Genomic DNA, 23594 nt, shown 5'->3' with positions numbered 1-23594 from the left:
TTAACTACACTCCTTCCACCCCTGTAAGAAATTTCTAGATTACTGTGCCACAGTGGCAGTGTCGTAACTGTGCCTGTAGCATAGACATAGCCTCATTGTCACAAGGAATTTAGGGACCTAAATCTCACTGAATGTCAGTGGAATTTAGGCGCTTTTGAAAATTTTACCCAAAGCGACTAGCTCTAAATCAATTAGTGAGTCTGTGGCAGACATAGGAGTAGAAGCCAGGAACCTGAATTCACAGATCGGTATCCTAGCCACAGCAGCGGGCAGTGCCCCATCCCTAAAGTCCATTTAATCTCAAGTATTTCACGGATTTGCTGTTTTTTGTTGTTTTTTTTTTAAATTCTGTAGTCTTTTCTATTTCAATCAGCTAAAACTGATCACAGGCCAAGAACTCAGAAGGAATATCACAAACCCTTACGCTCCACCCTCCAACTGATCCCACCCATTCCACTCCATCTGCTTTCTCATGTACTGCTCACCAGACAGCTGCCTCTCTGGCTGGACCAGGATGGGAAGGGTATTGTGCCAGTCAGGGAGGAGGGCCCAATAAGGACAGGGAAGGGGCGGGCGTAAGGCTGCACAAAGAAAACCATCACTTCAAAATCCTTCTAAAAATCAAAGGAGCACAGCAGCCCAGAGCTTGTGCTCAGTCTCGAACAGGGTAACTCTAGCTACCACCTTCCCTGGAAAATGCCTCCCAGGATGGGCATGTTTTAGATCCAGGCTCCCGAGCCCTGAAAGTTGAAGGCAGGTTATGGGTTGGAAGGACCCAACCTCATTTGCTATAACTTGCGGCCTGCTAAAAATGATCTGGAGCAAGGAGCCAGCTCTCCCTTTCTCCGCCCTCCTCCTCCTCCCTGATCACACTGGGAGGGATCCAGTGTCAGCCTGCAGCTGGCATTGCAGCTGGCTTCCAGGCGAAGAAAGGGAGATTGCTGCTTGGAGGCCAGGGGGCTCTGGTTTCTAACACTTTATTAATAGCAAATACACACTCCCATGCTACGCCCACGTCCAGTCCAGAACACGAGGAACTGGGCTCCTGGAGAGAAAGGTGAGCGCTAACAATTGCAAATTGGGGCTGTGCTTTTCCCTCGTCTGGGACCAGATGGGGTAAAGGGGGCAAAAGGGGAGGGGTCTTCCCTGAGCAGAGCCACTTTCACCCTTCTTGCTGGGATTAACCCAGAAAGTCCAGCAGCTCTGCTCAGAATGTAGGGCAGCAGGGCTCCTGCAGGCAGCAGCTTCATTCATTTGACAGGGTTACAAGATCTGCCAGGAGTCTGCCTTAGTCAATACATGCAGGTCAGACTACCAGCCATTCTAGTCTGTGCTGAGGAATGTATTGTACTTCACCACGGGACCATAAGGAAGGGATGTTACGTGCCAGGTAAGAGATTCCTTGTGTGAACTAGAGAGAGAGAGAAGAGGGGTGGTATGGTGAGTGGATGTGAATCTCTAAACCCAGATCTGGAAGGGTCAGACTGCAGTGTGTGGTTTTAGGCAGTTGATCAGTTTCAGGATTAAATCCTGCAACAGTAGGACAGGTGTGCCAGGGGTTATTTCCTGATTTTAGTCCCACACATGCAGATAAGCACCAAGGGGTTCAATTAGCCAAGAAGATGATGGTACCAGCTGAAAAGGGGTTCTGCTTTTGTCCTCACCTTTTCACAATCTTTCCCCTTCTCCCTTAGGAAATAAGAGACACTCACCCTGCTTCTGAGGCTAGGGATGTGTCATGATTTCAGAAAACTACCTTATTTGGAAAGAGGGAGCATATCCGTGAAACTAATCTGTTCTCATCTTAGAACTGCTTTAGCGAACAGAGGGGAGCGCTGTTATTGTGCCAGCCTCCGTGAATTTATTTCTAGGTGACTAGACGTTAGCTCAGATCCATGCTGGCAGCGAGCATGCTTTCTTCCTCTCTAACTCTACTCCAAATTGGGTGTGGTTGCAGCTTCCCCACTGATCCTATTCTAGGGTGTATTTAAAAAAAACAAACAGTGTAATGGTCTTTTTGCAATAGATCATTCTTTCCTCTGGACCCCAAAGCACATGTGTTTAGACTAGTTATGACTGAAGCATTTTGTAACAATAACATGTATTAGGGACTTACATAGTTTGTAGTGGATGAATGATCAGCTCACAGCTGCAGAGGCGAGTTAAGAATCCCTCCTGGGAAAGCTGAAGCTTCTCTGCTCTGTGTTAAATGTTGTATTCCATCCTCAGCCATCTTGGAGAGCCTGATGCACTCTATCAGCACACTCCCTCCCTCGGAGGCTGTATCAGCATGGCAGAAAACCAGGCAGGTTTTACTGAAAAATCTATAACTTGGCAGTATAAATTGCTGTCTGCCTGGCATTTTGCAGACAAGCTCTCGGTGCAACAGCACCTAGTAAAAGCCTTTCGTTTGACTTTCTATCATTCTGAGTAGTAAATTCTCTCCTAAAAATAAGAGAGAAAGATACAGACTTAGCACATATATTCCAGTCACAGCACATGGGAGAGGTAGGAAGACACATTATTATTTTGTATTACTGCAGCACCTCAGTGTCCTAACCAAGGCTTGTGTACACTTACATTGTACAGCGCTCTAACTTGCTGGCTCAGGGGTATGAAAAATCACCCCCCTGACCGCAGCAAGTTTAAGCACTTTAAAAAGTGATAGTGTGGACAGGCTCCGAGCGTGGGGAGCCGCGCTCCCAGAGCTCGGAGCTATTCCCCTCGTGGAGATGGATTACCAGGACCACACTCACACTTCAAAGCGCTGCCGTGGGACATAGCCTGACAGAAATAGTTTGACAAGCAGTAATATGAATCTAAGCATGTTTAATGCACCCATCCCTACAGCATCTAGCTACCAGCTCACGTACCAACTACAGAAGAAAAATAGAGATGTGTTTCCACGCCCAACCTCTAACGGCGAACACCTTCACTCACGTAAACAAAAAAGTTTAGCCAACTGTTGGTCTAGGGGTACATATGCCCACAGACATTCCAGTAGGATCCTCTGTGCTTGTGGCGCAAAGCACTGTGAAGAAACAATGAGTAAATGGATCTATTTCCTGTGAGGCAACAAGGAATGATCAGAAACAGTCTTACTACCGGCAGCCAGGAAACAAAAGGATACATCTACCCTGGCATTTACAATGCAAGTCACCATAGTGTCTACGTGCCAGTTTTTCAGCAGAGTCATTCACTGGTCATATCCTGCCATGGGATAACAGTTTGCATCATTAGTGAAGTTTTACTACCTGACCAGTCATGGTACTGCAACTTTGTAATGTATTGTCCTGGGCTGTTTATTCTGTAACTCCCTGCAATTCCACTAGATGAAGTGGTTCTACAGTTCTAGGAGGGTGGGTACCACTGGAACTGCAGCTGGTTTTCAAATTACTACTACACATCTCTTCTTCCCGGTCCATTCGAGCTAATGTCACTTCTTATTTTATTTGTTAAACATCTTATATTTTTAAGAGCAAACTTGTTGTAAGACCATGCACAATGCATCAATTCCAACCATACTGTAGCCTTCATGCTTTGAGAGCATGGTCTCTTGTAAAGAACAGGAAGGGTGTTTTACTTGTGCAAAGGCAGCTAAGAGCAGCAGAGATGGGGCCCTGCAGCAGGAGCAGGGGCTTAGCTTAACACACCATTAATGTTCCTAGTTCAGGGGAACCGGTTTGAGGAACCATTCCTTTAACAGTTTGTCAAGGAAGATTGAAACTCGCAGTGGATGTTGTTCTGATTCACACTTCATCTCTCATTTCCAGGGACCTAATGGCAGATTCAGAACCCCCTTTGGAGCTGCACGTGGACGATTCAGGTACATGCTTAGAGCTCGAGGGAGATGCTACAGATGCCCTGTTGGAGCCTGAAGTGGCACCTGCCCCCTTGGAGCTACATATGGATGTCACAAATGCCCCCCTGGAGCTGAACAACACAGACACACCCTTGGAGCAGCATGTGGATGGTGCAGATGGTCCCTTGGACTTAGATGTTGCGGAATCCCAGACTCTGAGCATTGAGGAGCTGGGAGAGCATTTCCAGGAATGCATTGAAGCCGTGGAGCAGTTGGAGAAGGAGAGGGATAGCCTCATCCAGGAACTCACGCTGCTCCGGGAACCTGCCCTTCAAGAAATCAGACAAGCTCATGAGGAGATACTGGCAGCCTACAGGCTGCAAGCCAAGGTGAAGCTGGAGCGGGACAATTTGAGAAACGAGATCCGACAAGTCAAGCAGAAGCTATTCCAGGTGACCAGAGAGTGCGTGGCTTGCCAGTACCAGCTGGAAACCAGACGGCATGACATGGCCCAGTATGCTGTCTATCGGGCTGAACTGGAAACCAGGGTAAGCCAGCTTTCAGAGGAAGTATCGCAGCTGAGAGAGACTTGTGAAAAGCAGAAGGAACAGTTCAGGCAGCGGCTGGAGATGCCCCAGTACCGGGGGGACAGCCATTACTTGCAGGAGAGCCGAAGACTTTCCATGGAGTTCGAGAGCTTTGTGGCAGAGAGCCGCCAGGGCCTGGAGAAACACTATGAACCGCAGCTCGTGTGCCTTTTAGAAAGGAGAGAAGCCAGTGCTAAGGCTTTGCAACAAACACAGGGAGAGATTCAGGGGCTGAAGGAGACACTGAGACCACTGCAGGGAGAGGCCAGCAGGCTGCGGCTGCAGAACAGAAGTCTGGAAGAACAGATCGTGCTCATTAAGCAAAAACGGGATGAAGAAGTTCTCCAGTACAGGGTATGTTTTACGGGCCTATAAAATAGCTTAAGCACCACTCTAGTCTAGGCCTAGTCTCTGCTGCTTCCATGTAGGTGGTCTGGCCCCTGGATTCAGCAGCTAAATATTACAGTGATTGGTGCTAGACAAGTACCTTACACACAAGAGCTGGGAATCTTACTCTGAAACCTGTGGAAACTAGGGTATAGAAGACACTGCACTCAGAGCCAAGGGAAAAGATGGCAGGGAATAACAGGGGTAATAGGAAGTCAGACATCTACTTGCCAATACATTTAGTAGCCCAGAAAAAAAATGTCCCCTCTCCTTGATGGAGGCAAGGCAAAGCAACAGGAGCTGCTAGGTAGGCAGAAAAGAGAGGTTAGAAATAAAGAGGACACCAGGTGATATTGCTAGGGATTCACCACCATGGGCAGCCAAAGGAAATATTCTTCTAGTTTAACCAGATCGGTTACCGATCTCCTCTTCAAACACGAGGCACCTAGATAGCCCCTCCAAATAACAAAGCCAGTCCCTACCTCACACGCTGTGTGAAACACAATGGAGCAGAAATAACTTGAGCTTTGTTACTTCAAAAGCAAATCTTAATTAAGGGCCCAAAGTCCAGCACCATGAGTTAGTTTAAAGCCTGTGAAGTAGTGTAGTGCCAAAGTTGTTGATTTTTATACCTGCAGCAGTTGTCTTATGTATTTGCATTTAAATCGGATGTCAAATACAAGTCCTGCTAAAAGTTTTTTGTTTTTTTAAAAAGCCTCCAAGCTTTGATTGACCTATGAGAGAAATGAAACAGATCCTCTGTATAATTCAGTGAAACTCCATTGACTTCAATGAAGCAACATCAATTAGCACCACTGGAGGATCTGGCCCTATCTCTATTTAGATTTGTCCCAGGATGTCTCTGAATACTGGATGCATAGGCATAAAGTGGGATCAACAGGACTACAACAACACTGCATATCCAATATACAGACACACACTAGTTTACAGGTATGTAAGAGACATACATGTTCAAATACCACAGAGATAAGCACATCATAAACAAAGAGGGAGAGAGATGTATCCAAAGAGTCCAATGTGCAGCACATCACATTTCTGCTTGGGGCTACCCGAGAAGAACGTAATAGCTTCACTTTGTGCTGAATACAGCAGTTCCTCTTGTTCCGAGCAAGCTTCTACGATGACACTAGTGTTCAGAATACCCTGTCTGCGTCTGGGATTAGTTCCAGGTGCTGGTTAGTTTATAAAGCCTTAAATGGTTTATGCCTGTTATTTATCTTGTCACCTTGTTGCCAGGACCCTGGGCTGCTAACCTTGTGAGCTTCAGACTGCTCTGTAAGACACATTGGAATGGCCCTCACTGGTGCATCATTGGCAAAGTCAGCGAGTGGATATCCAATATTATTTTGAAAATTGAAGCGTTTGCTGGCAGATGGTTTGAGTAACACGAAGCACCAGTTGTGGAGACGTTTGGCACCATTACAAATGCCTAAACCAAATACACTTATTACTAAATTACTGTTGTTGATGGGAAGAGCTGTAGCCCTCCCTCTATTGTTTCAAATAGGGCTATTTTCCCCTCTAGAGAGAGAAATGATTTTCCTACAAATTCCCATCCTGCATTAGACCAATGGTCCATCCCGTCTGGTATCCTGTGTCCTCCACTGGCCAACATCAGAAGCTTCAAAGAAAGATTTAAGCCTTCATTATGGCTACTTATGCCATAGCCTGCTCAGCGGATGGAAAGGAGAGGGAATTTCTTTCTAATAGTGGTTGGTTTATGCCCTGAAACATGAAGGTTTAGGTCTCATACATTTTTTTTTTATCCCAGTTGGTATAATGGCAGATATTACTCAGATAAATGACTACTCCTCCTCAGAATCTTACTAAGCTCTTTTCCAGCAATATGTTCCACAGTTAAAGTTGTGTAAGTTTCCTTTTCCATTTTAAAATCTGCTGTATTTCCTTTATCTTGTTCTTGTATTATGACAGAAGATAAACAGAAGCCCCCTAGTTGACCCTTTTTCTACCCCTCTATCATATTCACCTCTTCTCTAAAAATAGTCCAACTCTAATCTCTCTTCCTGTAGAAATTCTTTCCATCTTTAAACACTTTCCCTAGTTTTTTCTATTTCTAGAATACGCTTTTTGAGATCAAACCTGAATCCACAAAATTCAAAGGGGAGAATGTACTGTCAAGGCCTATAATGGCAGACTATTTTCAGTATTGTTCTACTTTTCTTAACATAACTAAGAAGAGTCTACGCCATCTAGTAAATGAAGTTGGTGCTCCCTTAAAAGTAAAAGCCTTTCGGAATGCCCTGATACAGCTGTTTCCTTAACATTTTGGGTCCCAGTGAAAGCACTGCCTGGCTGACTTCCTCCTCATTAATAGTAATAGTCTTACATACTGTGCCCCAGGGATGCTGCCTTCCTTGCCAGAGGTTATCTATAAAGACAAGAGAAATGTCCAATGTTAAGATTTCTCCCCCATTCTGTAGGAAAACGAAAAGTAGTTAAATACCTACAGAGTGCACTTCAGTGAAGATGATCCACCACATTTAACCCCATTTCACTTTTCAGCTAAGTTAAAGCAAGCCAAGGCAGTCAGTGGCTTCTAAAACTGGACTTGGATTTCAATCCCTATACCCTTTCTGAATGCTGCTGTTGAAAAGCTTTTGGCAAGTTGCCCTGATCATGCATGAAGGTAACAGATGCAGCAGGCTCTGTAGGAAGAAGTCAAGCCATCTATGTCCAGATCAGCTCATGGCCTTACATCAACTTTTCATTTTAGATTTCTCTTCCCATTTAGCGCTTTGAAAGGCCAGGGTTTGCTGAAAATTGATTCCGATGATCTCCCCACTATTTCCACATCACACAAGAACTCAGGGTGTACTCTCCCCATTAATTTCCTCTTTACCTCCTGGCAATTTTACATTAAGATAAAAATACAGATTAGATCTCTCTGAAACACAGAATTTTCCTGTTTGTATTACACTTCAGTTACTGCTTCTTGAGGCACTATGAGCTGAGAAACATCCCATATGTACAGATGAGCCTACTGAGCATGCATTAGCACATTCGGCCAAGAGCAGAATTTCCTCCCTAGGCAAACTAGGTTCCTTATCTATACCAGGGATGAATCAATGGGTGGGGCTAGCCACCAGTATAGCTGCACCAGTGCAAACCCAGAATGTAAACAGGCAGACCTGCTATACTGATGGCTGCAAGCAGGGTAAATCCTTTACCTCCCACCCCTCCCCCTGTAGACAACACTAAGAGCTGGTTAACCTTCAATCCCCAGGCACTGTGTCTCATAGTTACACATCAGACATTTTCCTTGTCCACAGGAACAGGTGGAAGAGATGGAAGAGAGGCTAAGGGAGCTGAAAAATGAGGTCCAACTTCAGCAACGTAAGAACCAAGAGTTGGAAGAGCTGAGGACCAGCCTGCACCAGGAGCTATCTATTTACAAGTCAGTTTATTTCTCTTTAGTTTTCAAGGGCCGCCTTATACATTAGTTGAGTAGGAGCCTAAGGCTCCTAGTTCCTATATAAGCAGGGGGCCAGAGCAGTCCTACTTTGACTGAAAGCACTTACTGTGCAAACTAGGCACAATACCATTAGTGTCAGCCAGAATGGGGAGGGATTGGAACACAAGTATTTACCAGAGAGCAGGATGAGACAGATAGAAATTAAAATGGATAGACCTTTAGCAACACAGAAAAATTGAAGTGGGGACACAATTTTCCTGAAGAAGGCCACAGTTTTGGAAAAGTGGATATTCTCCATCACCACAAGCAAAGGGGAAAATTCCCCTTCTAGCCAAAATATCACTACTGCTAATTTTTTCTGGGGACGCCTCATCATGTTATGGGAATGCTCCACAACACCAAGAATTTCAAACAAAAATACATTGATTTGCATCAGAACAATCACCGGTCTCACTTTTCAAAGTTTGCACTTTGGGACATCTTACCCGTTCCTTGGGCTGTACAGGCTCTGGAGATGTTTTGTAATTTTTCTTTTTACTGTAGTATGTTTCCCACTCTTTACTTTTGTAGTTTCAGAAAATATTCCCTCACTCCAGAGAGAGTGATATCATGCTTCCCTCAGAACAATTAGGAGGGAATTACCCTTTCCTTAAGAGGGAGAAATTCAGGCTCCTAGCCCTTTCATCTCTAGTCCCTCTCCCAAGACTGCCAAAGGAGTTAGTTTTATCCACTCTTCTGGACGGGTATCAGGTAGCAAAGACTTTAGGACACTACAGATGTAGGCCAGATTATTCTAAATCACAGGTTTCACAGGTCAACATTTTCAAATATGAATGGTCAGTCTTGGACTCTTAAATTCGTATCTGCACCTAAATAAAAGTTGCCTAATAGTCAGAATCCCTGAATACTTACACATGCTGCAGGTGTTCACCACTAAAAGTTAGGCCACTTAATATGGATTGAGACATCTAAATAAGAAAACTAAAATGGGGCACCCAAATTTAAAAGCATGTGTTGTCTGTGGCCTGTCAACTCCATTCCTCTCTCTGCCATAGCAGTAGTTCCTCATTTGTCAAACTTTGTGCTAAGGATAAGTAGATCTGCATTCTGGAGGCAAATCTCACAGTTCTACATGCTTAGTCAGCCAACCTGGTTGCTATCCAGTGCTATTCCTGCACACCTTGCAGCACTAGGATGTTCTTCATAAATTAAGTCCACCTCCTGTAACTCTCCCGATCATTATTTCATAGAATCAGTGGCCTAAATCTACTTTATTCCCTTGCAGGGGCTGCTTAGAAATCTATGGTCATCTTTGCAACTCAGAAGAGAAAGTCAATCAAGACTGATTCATGGACTTTCCTTATTCTATCAGAAAATAAACGCAGAGGCACTAAATGAGAAGGACTGAGGTATCTGCAGTGGACACTTTCATTTCCCTCTCCCTGCTCACCCCTCTTAAATAAGACTAGCAGCTATTTAAAATCAGGAAGACTAGACAATCATTTGCTTGTTTATATTTCTTGAGGTGCTGCTCTGTTGCTCTTCTAGCATGGTAGAAAAAGAATGAAGCTGCTGTCCTCCAGGAGAGTACAGAAAAGTACACTTGCACTAATCGACGAACATATAAAGAGGAACGATAGATGTATGTTTTGCTGTGTATTTGGAAAGCATATCTGATCTTGCTTTGTAGGTGGACTGTATAAGCCTACACAGAAAGGGTCATATAGAAAGCCAATTTTCTTGTTTTGAAGAACACACTTCAAAGGACTACTGTTGTTACACAGTAAACAGGATGGTTTCTTTTGTAGTACAAAAGATGATGGTTGTATTGTGACATGTTCTAGTAGGGTCCATAAACTAAGTTCCCATATAAATGGTTTCCACTTTATATAAAAATTCCACCTTGAAAATAAGGATTCAGGTTTTAAAGGCTGCTTGTATATCCCAAAGCACAGTCTGCCTCATGGAACACGCTCATGTGATCAAATCCAAGTTCGCAGATGTTTTGTTCACACCTTAATGATCATCATAGCATGTAGACCTAACAGCCTATTAACAATCGGTAGGGAGTTTAAGACCCAGGCCTGGTCTACATCTAAAATTTAGGCTGACCTCTGTTGTTCAATGGTGTGAAACATTCACTCCTGAGGGTGGCTTAACTACACCTCTAAGCCCTACTGTACACAGTTCGGTCAACAGAAGAATTATTCCATCAACCTAGTTACTGCCTGTTGGAGTGGTGAATTAACTACAGCAATAGAGAACCCCCTTCCATCATTGTAGCAAGTATCTACACCATGGCACTACAGCAGCAGCACCACCACAGCATCTGTAGTGTAGAGACAGCCCCACTCAAAGCACCTGGGGTGATTCAGACTCTGCAGTAACCCCTTTTCAGAACTACACCTCAGTCTGCTTCATTTCTTGAAGGCCAAGCTTTGCCTTAATATTGAATGAATCAGAGCCACAAAGCCTTATATAAAAAAGACAATCCATGCTACGTAACCTTGAATTTGATTTTTGACCTCACGGATATCAAGATTTTGGACTCTCCCCGTCCCAGGCTGCCACGCCACTAGAACTTTGTCCTTGAGAGGGTGTGAACAGAAGAACTTTCTAAAGGCTAAATTATGGATAGCTCTGTACATGTACTCTAGAAGGAATGGGTAAGAGAGTACCCTTCAGCCAAAACATGGCTGTGCTGATAGGGGAGGAATGAAGGGGGCACAGAAGATAATATGTGGTACTGCTGCCAATGCTAATAGCCCCAGGAGGTTGATGTGGAGAAGCCATGGTACTGCCTCCTATGCACCAGCATTCTCCTGGCAGCATTTGTAGGTCACACCTTTTAAAGCACCTCCTAGAAGGTATAATGCCTCCACACACACACCACTACTCAGTAAGCACCTCTATTGTAAGAGGTACAATTTTGCCTTGAGAATGCACTTTTCCTGAAGATAAGCTTTACACACACACAAATCAAAAGCTGCACACCATTTATGTAGAAAAACAATTTATTCCATCTGAAGCACTTACACATAATTAGTCATGGAGAGTAACATCCTACTGGTTGAACAGGTCACCCTAGTGGGAGATGTGCAGAAGTCAGTGGTCAAGGACTAACTCCTTAAAAAAAAATAAAAATAAAAAAAAAAAGGTAGCTCATCCACATTTAGTTAATATTTTGTTTTACATATACCAACTACCAATGGTGTTTTCAGATTACTGGGCATGCCATCTGTGGTACATCAGTCTGGTAAAAACATACAACTTTACAACTTGGTGGTCCCAAGTTTTAAAAACCATTTCACAGAAAGGAAAGAAAATATAATATGAAAAACACAGCTCAAGAACACACAATAGAGCAAACTACACGGGTGATGAACAATGATCTGCAGGAATAGCTACCGTATCCAAGATTCTGTGTTGCCCACCAGAAGGGGAAGGGCGGGGGAAGAGAAAGTGAAAACCCAGAATTAAGGAAAGAACTCTAGTTCTGGTTGAAGTCAGAATCTGCACTTGAAAATACTGGCGCACAGACTAAAAGGATCCTGACAGTCTTGAGTTTTACCAAAAAGAGGACAACAGATTCCACTCTCCACTTATCAGCTGCTCACAGATTAAAACCCCTTGCAACATATGAACTGCATCATCTCAGGCACACACTTAGGTGGCTCCATCCCTCAAACCTTGGTTAAAGTTAGCCAGAAAACCTGCAGCTTTAGCATTTAAGCAGAAGAAAAACAAAAGTGAGTTTTTTTCCACTTCATGAAGGCATCTTAGGCCAGTTCGATGCACAATAAGCTTCTGTAGGAAATTTAAACAAAGAGCTATAGCACAGTACCAGCTCAGTTGGGCCAAGTCCTTAAGTTAGAGTCCTCACTGTTGGAGTTAAAAGCATTGTTGATGGTATCTACATAAGGAAGGCTGAACACAAAGTCTATGTGTGTCTCAAAACCAGTGTTAAGTCAATATCAGGGCTGGAAGGGAAGAGAGGGAAAGAGGACTAAAAACAGTAAAAGGTCAGTCATCTAGGACCCTTGACCTTCTGGATCCACACTTCCTTCAGGGTCTTCATCATTATATATGTTCTCAGCCTGCAAAACAGATATAGGGGGTGGAGAATTGGAGAAACACTTAACAGGAGAAGTATCAGTGAGGTCGCCATGTTAGTCTGGATCTGTAAAAAGCAACAGAGTCCTGTGGCACCTTATAGACTAAACAGATGTATTGGAGCATAAGCTTTCCTGGGTGAATACCCACTTCGTCAAGCTTATGCTCCAATACATCTGTTTAGTCTATAAGGTGCCACAGGACTCTGTTGCATTTAAGAGGACAACATTCATCTGAGTTAAAGGGATTCAATCGGAGCACTCCCAAGGACTGCAGTTCTAGCAGTTGCTCATCTCCACATACTGAGCGCTCATCCTAGATCCCTCAAGGCCATTTAGCATTTACAGAAGTGTTACTAAAAATACAACTGAACCATCTCGTAATGCTCATGTTTTCCACAGTATTCCCTTAAACAAAAAAACTCATTACAAAGACTGTAGTTTGTACATACACACACACACTCACACTCTTAGGGACTTGCCTCCTTAACTGTAAGTGAAGATCACTGAGAATCCCACTGTATTTTAAAGAATTAAATATATGGAAAAGAACCTTTTTTTCCTCTTTTTTTAAAAAGGAACACACACATACTCTACACACAGTAAGTGCCTTTCAGAACATCATACCAAAGCCCCTGCGAAGTTGATATTCCACTCATTTATGGGTAGATAAACAGAAGGTGAAAAAGCAACTGTCAGGGTATGTCACTTAAAAACACTAGTTTCTTTTCCTATTCTTCTAACTGGAGTTACATAAAACAATATAAAATTAGTTTCCCTAGCCCCATTTATTCTATTTACCATTCGTAAGCATTTCACTCACTTTGGACAATGCCCAATCAGATTTCAACTTCTCCTCTGGCTCTCGCACACTAATATAATGTGTGGGTTCCAAATACTGGAAGAGAATGTTTATATCCTCCCAAAAAAAAAAAAACCCACACATTTTTGGGATGAAGTAGTTTCTTTAATGTTTGGTTTTTTTTTTACAAACAAAACCTAAACCAACTTCAGGTGTTTCCATGCAGCCTTCACCAAGGCTGCAAACAAGTCTGTATCAGAGCAGGGAATTCTACTCTGCTCAATAGATCTGAGATAGTGTCATTTCCCACATAGCCACTAAAACAAAAAAAGACAACATGCCCCCCCACAGACCATAGAGAAACTTACCATTTGCCAGACTTGCATAATATTGTCTTCTGATACAGAACAAATTACCCAGGGTTCATTGGGATTCCAGGAGAAATCAGATATCTTTGCAGTGTGACCACCATGAATAAACTAAAATTGGGGAAAAAAACAAAAAAAGACAGAGCATTCAGGTCTACAGTGCAGAGATGGAGAGCATGTCAGATCCAGTGTTATGGTTTGGGAAACTTACCAACAGCTCCGGTGGGCCATCCTCTGCATCTTCAGGGGACTGCTCTTCTCCAATTTTACTGTAGTGGAAACAAGAGCGAAATGTAAACAGATTTTTCTTAGGACACAAGGGAATTGATTCAGGAAAGACAACAGCAAGTAACATTGTCAGTTTAGGACTTACCTCAAGTCCCAGACATTTAGCCTGCGGTCAGTACCACTGGAGGCCAAAATAGTTTCATTATGAGGAGACCACTGAACCTGCAAAAGTAAGAGCACACATCAGAAAGGCAATGAATCTTAAGAAGCGATGCGTGAGACAGTTAGTGGAGCGACATCTGCTTTATCTCATGAATGCGATTTTCCAACTTCAAATTGTAAATGCATCAATTCAAAATATGAATTTTCCATTGATAATGCTTTTACATGGAAGAGAGGCTTGTGAACACTCAAGACTGCATGCCTAAAGCATGAATGAGGTGATGTGCTCAGACTCCAGGGAGCTGCAACATCCAATCTTCCTTCTCATGTGGGATGCTTACTGAAAAAACACTATCCTCCAAGGGTTACACTTACACAAACCATGCACTCATGTGAAATAGGAGGCAAGATTACATGGAGCACAAAAAAAAGCGGAACAGAGGGAAAAGGAATAAATCCCACAATCCTGTTTATACCAGCCCAAATACTAGAGTTACTGCCTCCAACTGGAAAATAAACTATTCCTGGGAATACTACTTAATCTGATAACCGGGCCAGAGGTCGAGGGAAGAGAGTAGGGTTCTAAGTACATATCTTCCAACAGTGCTTGTAAGAGCCATCAAGGGTTCTATTTAGAAGCAGTTATAGTTCTCAATGATAGCAATCATCTTACCCAACAAACCCCTGCATATTCTTTTTTTTTCAAATCACAGTCTTCCATTTTGCTGCTCTTGGACAATTATCTTCACCTGCCATCTCTTCTGATGCTGAAGATGCTAGTCTGTCTAAAAAAAATGTCCTGCTTTCTCAATTGTTCCCTGTCTCTAGCTGATCCTGAAGATCCTCATTATTGGTCACCAGTTTGTACTCTATGAAGGTGCAGCTTTCCTTGAGGGACAAATTCAGATGATGAACATGCTGCAGCTGTTTCAGCACACCACCTTGTTTCTGTCTACCACCATGAATCATTTATTTTTACTCTGTATTGCTAACATTTCACTCTTCTAGTGATAATGAGGAATGGCCATCATACCTCTCATCTAACCTGTTCCAGTCTGCCAATCATTTTATTAACTCCCTTAAGGGTTTGGTATTCTCCCACATTTAGAGAGCTCACTATCTATGGAGCTCCTCACTGCAACTGGTTACTGTGGGGAGAATCACAAAGATGAGCTAAAAACCCGCCACAAGTCTTTAAATGCAAATATCCTTAGTACTAAAAACAGTGGAAAGAAAGGAACTAAATGGACGAATTTTAATATTGTGCAGGATGTCAGTGTCCTCTCAACTACAGGAAACAAAAATCAAAGTAATTCCATAAAAAGAGATATTACTGTACCTGAAATATTTCATCTTTATGAGATTCAAAGGAATGCAGCTTCAGTTTTAGGTTTCTCAGATCCCATAAAGCAACAGTCTAGTCAAGAAAATGGAAAAATAAAATTAAGTCAAGAGATACTTTTAGCAGAGTTAGCAATATATAGTTGTGTGAACATGAGCTTAAGGGATGTCATCTGTCCACATTCAAGACAGACCATACCTTATCAGCTGATCCTGTAGCCAGAATAAACTCACTATAGGGATTGAAAGAGAGGCAGTTCACTTCAGCTGTGTGAGCATCCACAGAATGGCTGGGTTTGGAAGTGTTGTTTGACCGGGTGTCCCAACTACAAAGAAAGGAAACGTGATGGGATATAAACTTTTCCTGTCCAATGTCACGAGAAAAGGGGAAACGTCCCCAACTTTACAAATAAAGATACTACCCACTTACATCATGAGCTTCTGATCATCAGCAACAGATCCAAAAAGAGATTCGTGGAGCAGGTGCCAAGATACATCTTCCACTACTGCTGTATGCCCTGTAAAGATGGTCTTTGCATCCACCACTTTACCTTCCTTCGGAACAGCGCTAATATCCCACAAGCAGATGGTCTTAAAGAAAAAGTGTATCTTTAAGATAGAGGAACTCTCCTCACCTCCCCCCACCCACCCCTAAAAAAGCAATAGTTAATCAACTAAAGCACAGCCGGCATTTTACATACATTTACAATACTCACATGATCATCAGAAGCACTAAGCAAATGCCCACTCAGATTTGGATTCCATGATAGTCCATAGCCTTCCTTTTGGTGCCCACGAAGACGCAGATCAGGGTTACACTCTCCAGAAGGGTCTGCAAAGGTAATGTCAGAAAACTTCAGTTCCTAACAACTCCACTAATGCAAGCCCATCATGGAGCACAAGGACAAGAATTCTACGGTTCTTCCCCAAGCTTTGCTTTCACATTTTAAATAGGATTCCCACTTTAGTCTCTTGATTATTTTCTCCAGTAGCAGGACCGTTTCATTTTTAAGAAAAGCAGTAGAATCCACCAAGACAATCTACAACGCTAAAGCAAAGTGTTAGAACTAATTTTTTTTAGCTGCTAAAAGGAGGAATTATATTTCAAACATTTATTACTGAGGGGTAGCCGTGTTAGTCTGGATCTGTAAAAGCGGCGAAGAATCCTGTGGCATCTATAGACTAACAGATGTTTTGGAGCATGAGCTTTCGTGGGTGAATACCCACTTCGTCGGATGCATGTCACATGCATCCGACAAAGTGGATATTCACCCACGAAAGCTCATGCTCCAAAACGTCTGTTAGTCTATAGGTGCCACAGGATTCTTCGCTGCTTTTATTACTGAGGAGCTCCATTCTTGATCAGGGTTCCATTACTCTAAGGTGCTGTAAAAACATAAGGACAGTCTTTGCTCTCTGTCTACAACCTGTAAGTCAAGAAGTAATTTGTCAGCCTGGATGGTGCAATGTAACCCTCATTTACTATTCTGGTAATTCTCCTTATTGCATTAGTAGGATCTGTTTTCAATTAAGCTCCCAAAATCCACTCATTTTGTATTTAGCAATGATCTTCCTCTGCTTCTCCCAAGAGAGTCCAAACCAGTTTTTAAGGCTACTCCCCCCCACTTTGCCTAGGCTGTTTGCTGATAATTTTACATTGCAGTTAGCGAGGACAGCAGCTCAGCCACCTAGCAAACAAAACAGCTTCCAACTGGCCACTGATCATCCTCCATTACCACAACAAGTGAACTCCCACCACTGCCTTCGTGAGGAAATGCTACTGGTGCTCCACTCGGCCAATACATAAATATTTAAAAGTTACATTCTACACAAGACATGACAAAGCATGCAGTGAGGCAGCCACTGGTGGCACACATCAACTAGTTCCTTGGAGAAGTCTTCTACACAAGTTTTTAACTCTTAGAATTAAAACTGACAAGATGTATCCCACGATACCCTTAAGCTTCTATTGGGCTGTTTCACCCTTCCTTCTACACCCCCTCAAAAAAAGAAAAAATAAAGAAAGATTCATAAGGCCTATCCACTAGAATTTTGCTCAACTTTGGACTATGGAAAGAGAGAGCTACAGACACCTGGTTTAGAGGGATGTTTGGTGTAGTCAAAGACCAGGACATCGCTGGATGGAGTCTTTGTGGCAATGATGCATGGATTTTGGGGCATGTAGCGTGCTCTGTTCACTTCTCCTTCATGGTTGATCTTTATTTCAATTTCAATTTTCCCACTAACAGAGCCAAAGCCTCCAAACTCTGGAAATAAGAAACAGATAGCTGTTAATAGTGAACTGAGCAGGTCATTCAAATCAGAATACGAGAACTCAACAAGGCCAGAGAAATAGTCACATGGATTACAGGACAATACATTGTTCTGAAACAATATTCGCAGAAAATAAGCCAGGAGAAGCTGGTTTTCAAATACTTCATTTTGAAATGTATTTGTTGTTGTTACATCCATACATCAGGACTCTAAACTAGCTCCCAAACCATGCCCAGGACAGTTTATTACTAGAACCCTCTACTAATTATTTCAGTTAAGAAACTCACGACAAGTGTATTACTGGTGAAGGTGCAAGACTAATTTTTAAAAGAGCCTGTTCTACAAATAGGTAATGTATGTTGGGAGATTGATTGGAACACATCTGTTCTTAAACACAACAGTTTGAGTCTTGCCCAGTTAGATGGTACCAAACTTTGTTTAACAAAGCATAATACTGTTCTTTAAGGCCTGGAGCTACAGCACAATGTTGTTCAACAGTTCAGCCTGCCTCTGCAGCCAGGACCAATACAGCCTTCAGCCTACCCCCAAAGCTCCCTGAGGAAGCAACAGGACCTTGTAGGAAAAATTTGGCAGGCAACCCAAGGCTAGGAAAGAGAATAGGACCTACCACCATTGGTCTGGCAGCAAGGGACCAGAGATGAGAAAGATGTCAGAGTGACAGAATCCCTGGACAGAGTTCCTGACCTCTCTTCCACAGTGTTGGCATCAATCTACCTACTCCTATGAATGGATTCACAGTAGATTTCTCTTCCATTTCTGAATGATAATGAAACCACATTGGAATCTGGCCCATGAATGCAAAAAAATGAGACTTTCAGAGAAAGTTTAAAATTTTTAGATAAGATTTATTGAATTGATAATTTCCTATCAACTGAACTCTCAGTAAAATGGCAAGGTTTTCTTTTGTGATGAATGTACTTTACGGTACTGGGACATTAAAAATAACTAACAAAGTTCACATTCCTTGTCAATGTTCTTGTAATAAATTAAACAAAGTTCTTGTTTATGCTCCACTCATTTACAACTAATAAAAATATGCTTAAAATAGAAGATAAATGGACAACAGAAAACATATTTCTGTTTTAGAGTGGAACTGAGGTGGAAAGGTTATATTAAGCAACCTGCCCAGGGCACAAAAATGAGGCCCTGCCATGGGCATTTAGACAAGGCATTCATTAGTGCCTTGGATTAAGTCAAGCATTCTTGGCTTCTAATCTAGTGCTCAGTTCAATAGGCCATACTGCCTCATATGGAAGAATGAGTTAGTAGCAAGCATATCAGGGTTACAGAAAAAGTCAGATGACTAAAAAAATTCAGTGATAGCCTTTTTGAAGCTGTGTTTAGCATCTGAATATGAAACAGAGCAAGTATTGTGCGGTATATTCCTTGAAAGAGGTACTAATGTGAAAGTCATTAAATTAAAACTAAAACCATTTTAGGACCACAATTAAAGGTTTTGGGGTGAAGAGATTTCTACAGACTTCCCATCTCAATTATCTGAATACTTCTTGCAATTTTATTGTGATTCAATACCCGTCATGAAAAACAAAAAGTATTAAGATACCAAGGAGAAAAGAAGCAGCACAGAGATTTAACATTTCTGGAAAACAAATACTAAAATAAAGTATTTTATTAGATAGAATCTTGTTCATGAACAATACTGAGAAGTCCAAAGATCAAAATGCCAGTTGCACAATCCTGGCTTCTAGCAAGAAAGTGCACAGCCAACAACTGGATTGGGAATGATCTATGTCATGTAGAACAATTGATTAAACTGACTAAAATAGCCATTCCTTATAACAAGTAGGAACACTGGCAGCCAAACAAGGCTGCAGAAAACATGGGATCCAAACCCAAAGTATTTGGCTATTTAACTGGACAAAGTACAATCATCCTTTTTGTTGTGAAGGGGCTGGCACAAATATTGACAGCAGGATTCAAACTAAAGAGAACATTTGAAACATTACACCCCCTCTAAGGCCAGGGAAAAGGACCCTTTCACCAGGTTAAGAAAACACAGTCACTACAAAGGAATACTTTATGCAATGTAAAAGACAACCTGTAGAATTCAATTGTCTCATAAAGGATATACAGTTGTACCCCACCATTTTGCAATAAACCTTTCCACCTTTCTTTTCATCACTGTTACAAGAAAAAAAGGTTACATTTTACTAAGTGAAAATTAAATTTCATTCAGTGTAGCATATGGATTACAGAGGTACTGTGTAGAAATCCATGAGAGAGAAGCTGAATCTTTTCCTGATTAAATAGTGTAAGAGTTTTTAATTTTATATCTGTACTTTATGAACCCATAGCTAAGAAAAGGCCAAGAGCTAGTGAGAAAAAGATCAGAACTCCACTTTGTTCATCACATTTGTCTCTTACCTCCTTTCTCACTATCATAGTGTGAAGCATCAAACTGTGCATCATCATTGGGCAGCTGAACACTGGCTATCACAAGATGGTTTTGTTCATCTGAAGTGTGGGTCCCCAGAACTAGTCGATGAATACTGAAATCTTTGCCTTCAGGTCTACAACAAAATCATATTACATGAGGAATCAAGGTAGAGAGAGAGAGAGAGAGAGAGAGAGATACACCTGTAACCAGCTCATCAGAATGAGCCATTGCCTGGAAGTTATCCCTTACAAAACAAAAACAAACAACACAACCACCCACTCATTTTAGCATTGTCCCTGCCCTCCTACTCAGATAGGAAAACCCCTCACTCCAAACAAGGTTGATTCCAGATCCTATACTGGAATCCTCACAGCACCAAAGCCTACTTGTTTTCTTTGCCCCTCTATAGTGTCCCTGATATACCCCCAAGGAGCTGCTAGTGGAGTAAAACCTTGAGGTTTATTAGCACTTTCTGCAAACAGCAGATAGAAAATAAATTGGCTCAGAAATTTAGGGGATGATAGTGGTTGTGTGCAGACAAAGAAGCAGGCAATGGACATATGTAAACTGTTTACTTTTACTCTGAAGCTTTTGTCGGGTGGAGGGAGAAGAGCAGAAAACAATGGGATATTTTGAATATAGGCAAAAAAAAATCTGTCAGACAGCTCATTTCTAACTCAAAGAGGAGCAGAGGTATTGGCTAACATTCTGCACATCATAACAGTCCTCAACTCACTACTGATAAGGCAAGAGCACAAACAGCTGGTCATGGAAGACAGCAATTATACAGTCTCACAGCAATATGAGATGTGATAAATTTGTTCTTCTGTCACCTTCTCCCTCCTCATTCAAAATAAGAGGCTCAGTTTACCTTGTTACATCAGGAAGCCACTGAGCAGTCAAGCTGGGCCACTCCAGAGCATGGGTCATTACCAGATCATACAGGAAAGGAGTGTTCTTTTTCCAAATTTTATATTCCTCATTGATCACACGCTCCTCCACCGCATCATCAAAGGCTGCTAAAGTTTTTTTTTTTTAAATGCACAAAATTAATATGGACAAGTACATTTATAAGCTGGCAACAAGACAATGAGTGGGCATTTAACAACTAGCTGTCTGCCTTACACTGTCACACTGCTGATACATAGACCATACTTCTACCAAAATGACAACTATTGGATTAAAAATCCCCTGCAGCACATGCAACCACCTCTCTCTCTTCAGATAAAGAAGGCTAATCCAGAACCAATACATAAAAATTCATCACACAGATATACGTAGGAATAAAAATTAAATATGCCTGAAATACAAAGGAGCAGTGCCTAGGTTCAGTTCATACTAGAAATATCCCCAATAAGGCTATGTAGCCCTAAGTCAGCCAATAGATTCCTGTGCATCTCCTCGTGTGACAGGTGAGTTGAATCTAGACTTAGCAACTCACCCTTCACTAAAAATTGCGTTAAAGGTAAGGCATAAAGCTTTCTGTCATTTAGAATGGCATTTTTCTCTAATGTGTTTTCACTGAACATTAAAAACAAAGTCTCTCTCCTTTCAAACTATCTAGGTTTGAGCAATCCAGGAATCTTACAAAAATGCAATAGTAGAGATGGGGTTAGAATCCAGACTGTGCAAAGATATTTCCATTTGTGCAGGAGGGGAGTTTTGGGGGGCCCTTGAGAGTTAAACTACTAGATAAGGGCGACTTGGGGACTCACAAACCATAAAGCCCTGCACGCAGCCCCTAGGAAGCAGCTGAGTGAGTGCAGTTTGCGTCATCTTGCCGAGGGTGCGCAAGGTCCTGACATTCACAGGGGCAGGAGCTCAGCAGTGACCGTGCGAGGGCGATGGTGAACCCCAGAAGGACACCTCCGGGAGCCCCCCCCCGTTTGACATCCCCAGAGCAGGGGGCCCTACGGGAGCAGGCGCCTCCTGGGACGGCGCGCGCCCAACAGCTGACACGCTCGTGCCTCTGCGGGACTGGGCCTACCCCTGGCTGCGACACGGGGCCCGCAGCCTGCCCCCCCGGACCCAGGGGCCCCGCCCCCCGGACCCAGGGGCCCCGCCCCCAGCCCTTCCCGGGAGGGCGGCCTCGCCCCAGGGGACCGGCTCTGTGGGAGACACGGGGGGCGGGGAGGGGGACCGCGAGCAGGGCCCCTCCCCCCGGCGCAGGCTCGCCACAGGCCGGGGAAGGGGCCGAGCGGCCCCCGCCCCAGAGAGGCGGGAGGGGCCCCAGGCCGGCCGGGGCCTGCGCGTCAGCGCCGCGCTCTCGCCTACCCTCCTTGTCCGCCATGGCGTCGGTGCAGGCGGTGCGGCCAGCCGGCTCCTCGCCTCCCTCCGTCCCCGCCAGCCGCCGCTCTATTGTTTCCTGCCCCCTGCGTGCGGCTCCAGCGCCGCGCGCCCTTCGCGCCATCAGCCGCCAATCACAGCCCGCTGCCGGGCCCCCGCTGCCAATCATAGCGCCGAGGCGACCTCGGGGGGGCGGGCCCAGAGGGCGGTGAGCGCGCTCTCTGGTCACGTGGGTGGCGAAGGTGCTGCTGAAGTTCCCCTGGGAGCCGCCATTTTCCAATGTAGGGCGGCATGGACCCTGTTCCTCGCACGGGTCTTAAAGGGCCAGTAACCAGTATGTGGCCACTTGCGTACAGATCCCACACACTTGAGGAAGCCCTGGCTGGGATGATTTAGTTGGGAATTGGTCCTGCTTTGAGCAGGGGGTTGGACTAGATACCTCCTGAGGTCCCTTCCAACCCTGATATTCTCTGTCTCTATGACTGTCAGCTTCTAGCCCTGTGTGCATGCATTAGTTGGGGTCATCCTGGATGGGTGAGATCAGCAATTGCGCCCATCTCACAGGTGACACTGTGGAGGCCATGAACAACCCATCCCCCAAAACTATTTCCAGATGGGCTACCATCCAACCCTATGGCCTGGCACTGCAGTATATACTTTTGTCCCATCCCTGATGGCTGTGGCTGTCCCATCTCATCGCACAGGTGTACCTTCTCTGCCAGCACTATTGGGGTCATTTGAGCGAGTGACCAAAAGGTAAAGCCTGTATGTAATTCCTGCCAGTCAAAAACCAGCACTAGCACTCAGTGACAAAGTGGGAATTACAAAAAAAAATTATGAATCCTATGTGTACCTCAGTTTCCCCTGTTTGCGTGGCTACCCAGTTGGGGTAAAAGGACTGTGGTTGCTCTCAGGGAAGGCTAAGACTATGGCTACAGACATTAGATATAGCCGTGTCTACACTGGTGCTTATGTCAGTGTAACTTATGCTGCTTGGGGGAGGTGGCTTATTCACACCCATGAGTGATATAAATTATACCAACAAAAGTGATAGTGTAGACATAGCCTAAGACATAGCTGTGTCTGTTTTTATAACGTTTTTGTGTCCGTGCATACTGTGTCTGTGTCACTTGAGTGGACTAGATGAGTGTCATTAAAAAGAACTGGCAGAGAATGGAAAATCCAGGAAACAATGGAAAGCCCATTCACCAGGACATTGACACCTAGCAACCAATGACCTAAATGGAGGAGGATGTCCCTGCTTCTCAGCACAGAAGCTGAGCAGAGGCCCAAGCTGGAGAACAAAGGGATGGAGGTGTGAGGTGGGGACATAAGAGTTGGTTCCTGGAAGAAGGTTGGAGCTTTGGTACCT

General features: G+C 43.6%; 2 protein-coding genes across 6 annotated transcripts; one reads left to right on the top strand and one right to left on the bottom strand.

The window, feature by feature from the left end:
* The first annotated feature begins 1111 nt into the window (after positions 1 to 1111).
* Positions 1112 to 11374, top strand: SYNC (syncoilin, intermediate filament protein). Its single transcript, XM_030538885.1, has 4 exons — positions 1112 to 1390; positions 3774 to 4743; positions 8088 to 8212; positions 9516 to 11374. The coding sequence occupies exons 1-4, from the start codon at positions 1341 to 1343 to the stop codon at positions 9574 to 9576; spliced, it is 1206 nt and encodes a 401-aa protein (XP_030394745.1). The 5' UTR covers positions 1112 to 1340; the 3' UTR covers positions 9577 to 11374.
* RBBP4 (RB binding protein 4, chromatin remodeling factor) lies at positions 2358 to 22332 on the bottom strand. Of its 5 annotated transcripts, none has more exons than XM_030538881.1 (12): positions 22211 to 22332; positions 20808 to 20955; positions 19924 to 20069; positions 17337 to 17510; positions 15960 to 16075; positions 15674 to 15834; positions 15443 to 15569; positions 15242 to 15319; positions 13886 to 13962; positions 13724 to 13781; positions 13513 to 13623; positions 2358 to 2445 (listed from the first exon to the last, which is right to left on the bottom strand). In XM_030538881.1, the coding sequence occupies exons 1-12, from the start codon at positions 22224 to 22226 to the stop codon at positions 2422 to 2424; spliced, it is 1236 nt and encodes a 411-aa protein (XP_030394741.1). In that variant the 5' UTR covers positions 22227 to 22332; the 3' UTR covers positions 2358 to 2421. The 5 variants fall into 5 exon arrangements, with proteins under 5 accessions (XP_030394741.1, XP_030394740.1, XP_030394739.1 ...); XM_030538880.1 differs by lacking the exon at positions 2358 to 2445 and adding an exon at positions 11227 to 12327 and having other exon boundaries at positions 20808 to 20952; positions 22211 to 22331; XM_030538879.1 differs by lacking the exon at positions 2358 to 2445 and adding an exon at positions 11227 to 12327 and having other exon boundaries at positions 22211 to 22330.
* Between the last annotated feature and the right edge of the window lie 1262 nt (positions 22333 to 23594).

Source organism: Gopherus evgoodei, chromosome 20 (genome assembly GCF_007399415.2).
Source record: "Gopherus evgoodei ecotype Sinaloan lineage chromosome 20, rGopEvg1_v1.p, whole genome shotgun sequence".
Lineage (NCBI taxonomy): Eukaryota > Metazoa > Chordata > Testudines > Testudinidae > Gopherus > Gopherus evgoodei.
The sequence above is the reverse complement of the archived record's forward strand: the minus strand, read 5'-3'. Positions and strand labels throughout refer to the sequence as shown.

Bases quoted from the DNA above. Each gene is read 5' to 3' on its own strand.
- SYNC (XM_030538885.1), top strand. From the start codon at position 1,341: ATGTATTGTACTTCACCACGGGACCATAAGGAAGGGATGTTACGTGCC. The intron at 1,391-3,773 runs GTAAGAGATTCC...TCTCATTTCCAG, and splicing joins GAAGGGATGTTACGTGCCAG to GGACCTAATGGCAGATTCAG. The intron at 4,744-8,087 runs GTATGTTTTACG...CCTTGTCCACAG, and splicing joins AAGAAGTTCTCCAGTACAGG to GAACAGGTGGAAGAGATGGA.
- RBBP4 (XM_030538879.1), bottom strand. The intron at 17,511-19,923 runs GTAAGAGACAAA...TCTTATTTCCAG, and splicing joins CTATGATAGTGAGAAAGGAG to AGTTTGGAGGCTTTGGCTCT. The intron at 12,328-13,512 runs GTAAGTTTCTCT...TCTGTTTTGCAG, and splicing joins TTATGCAAGTCTGGCAAATG to GCTGAGAACATATATAATGA.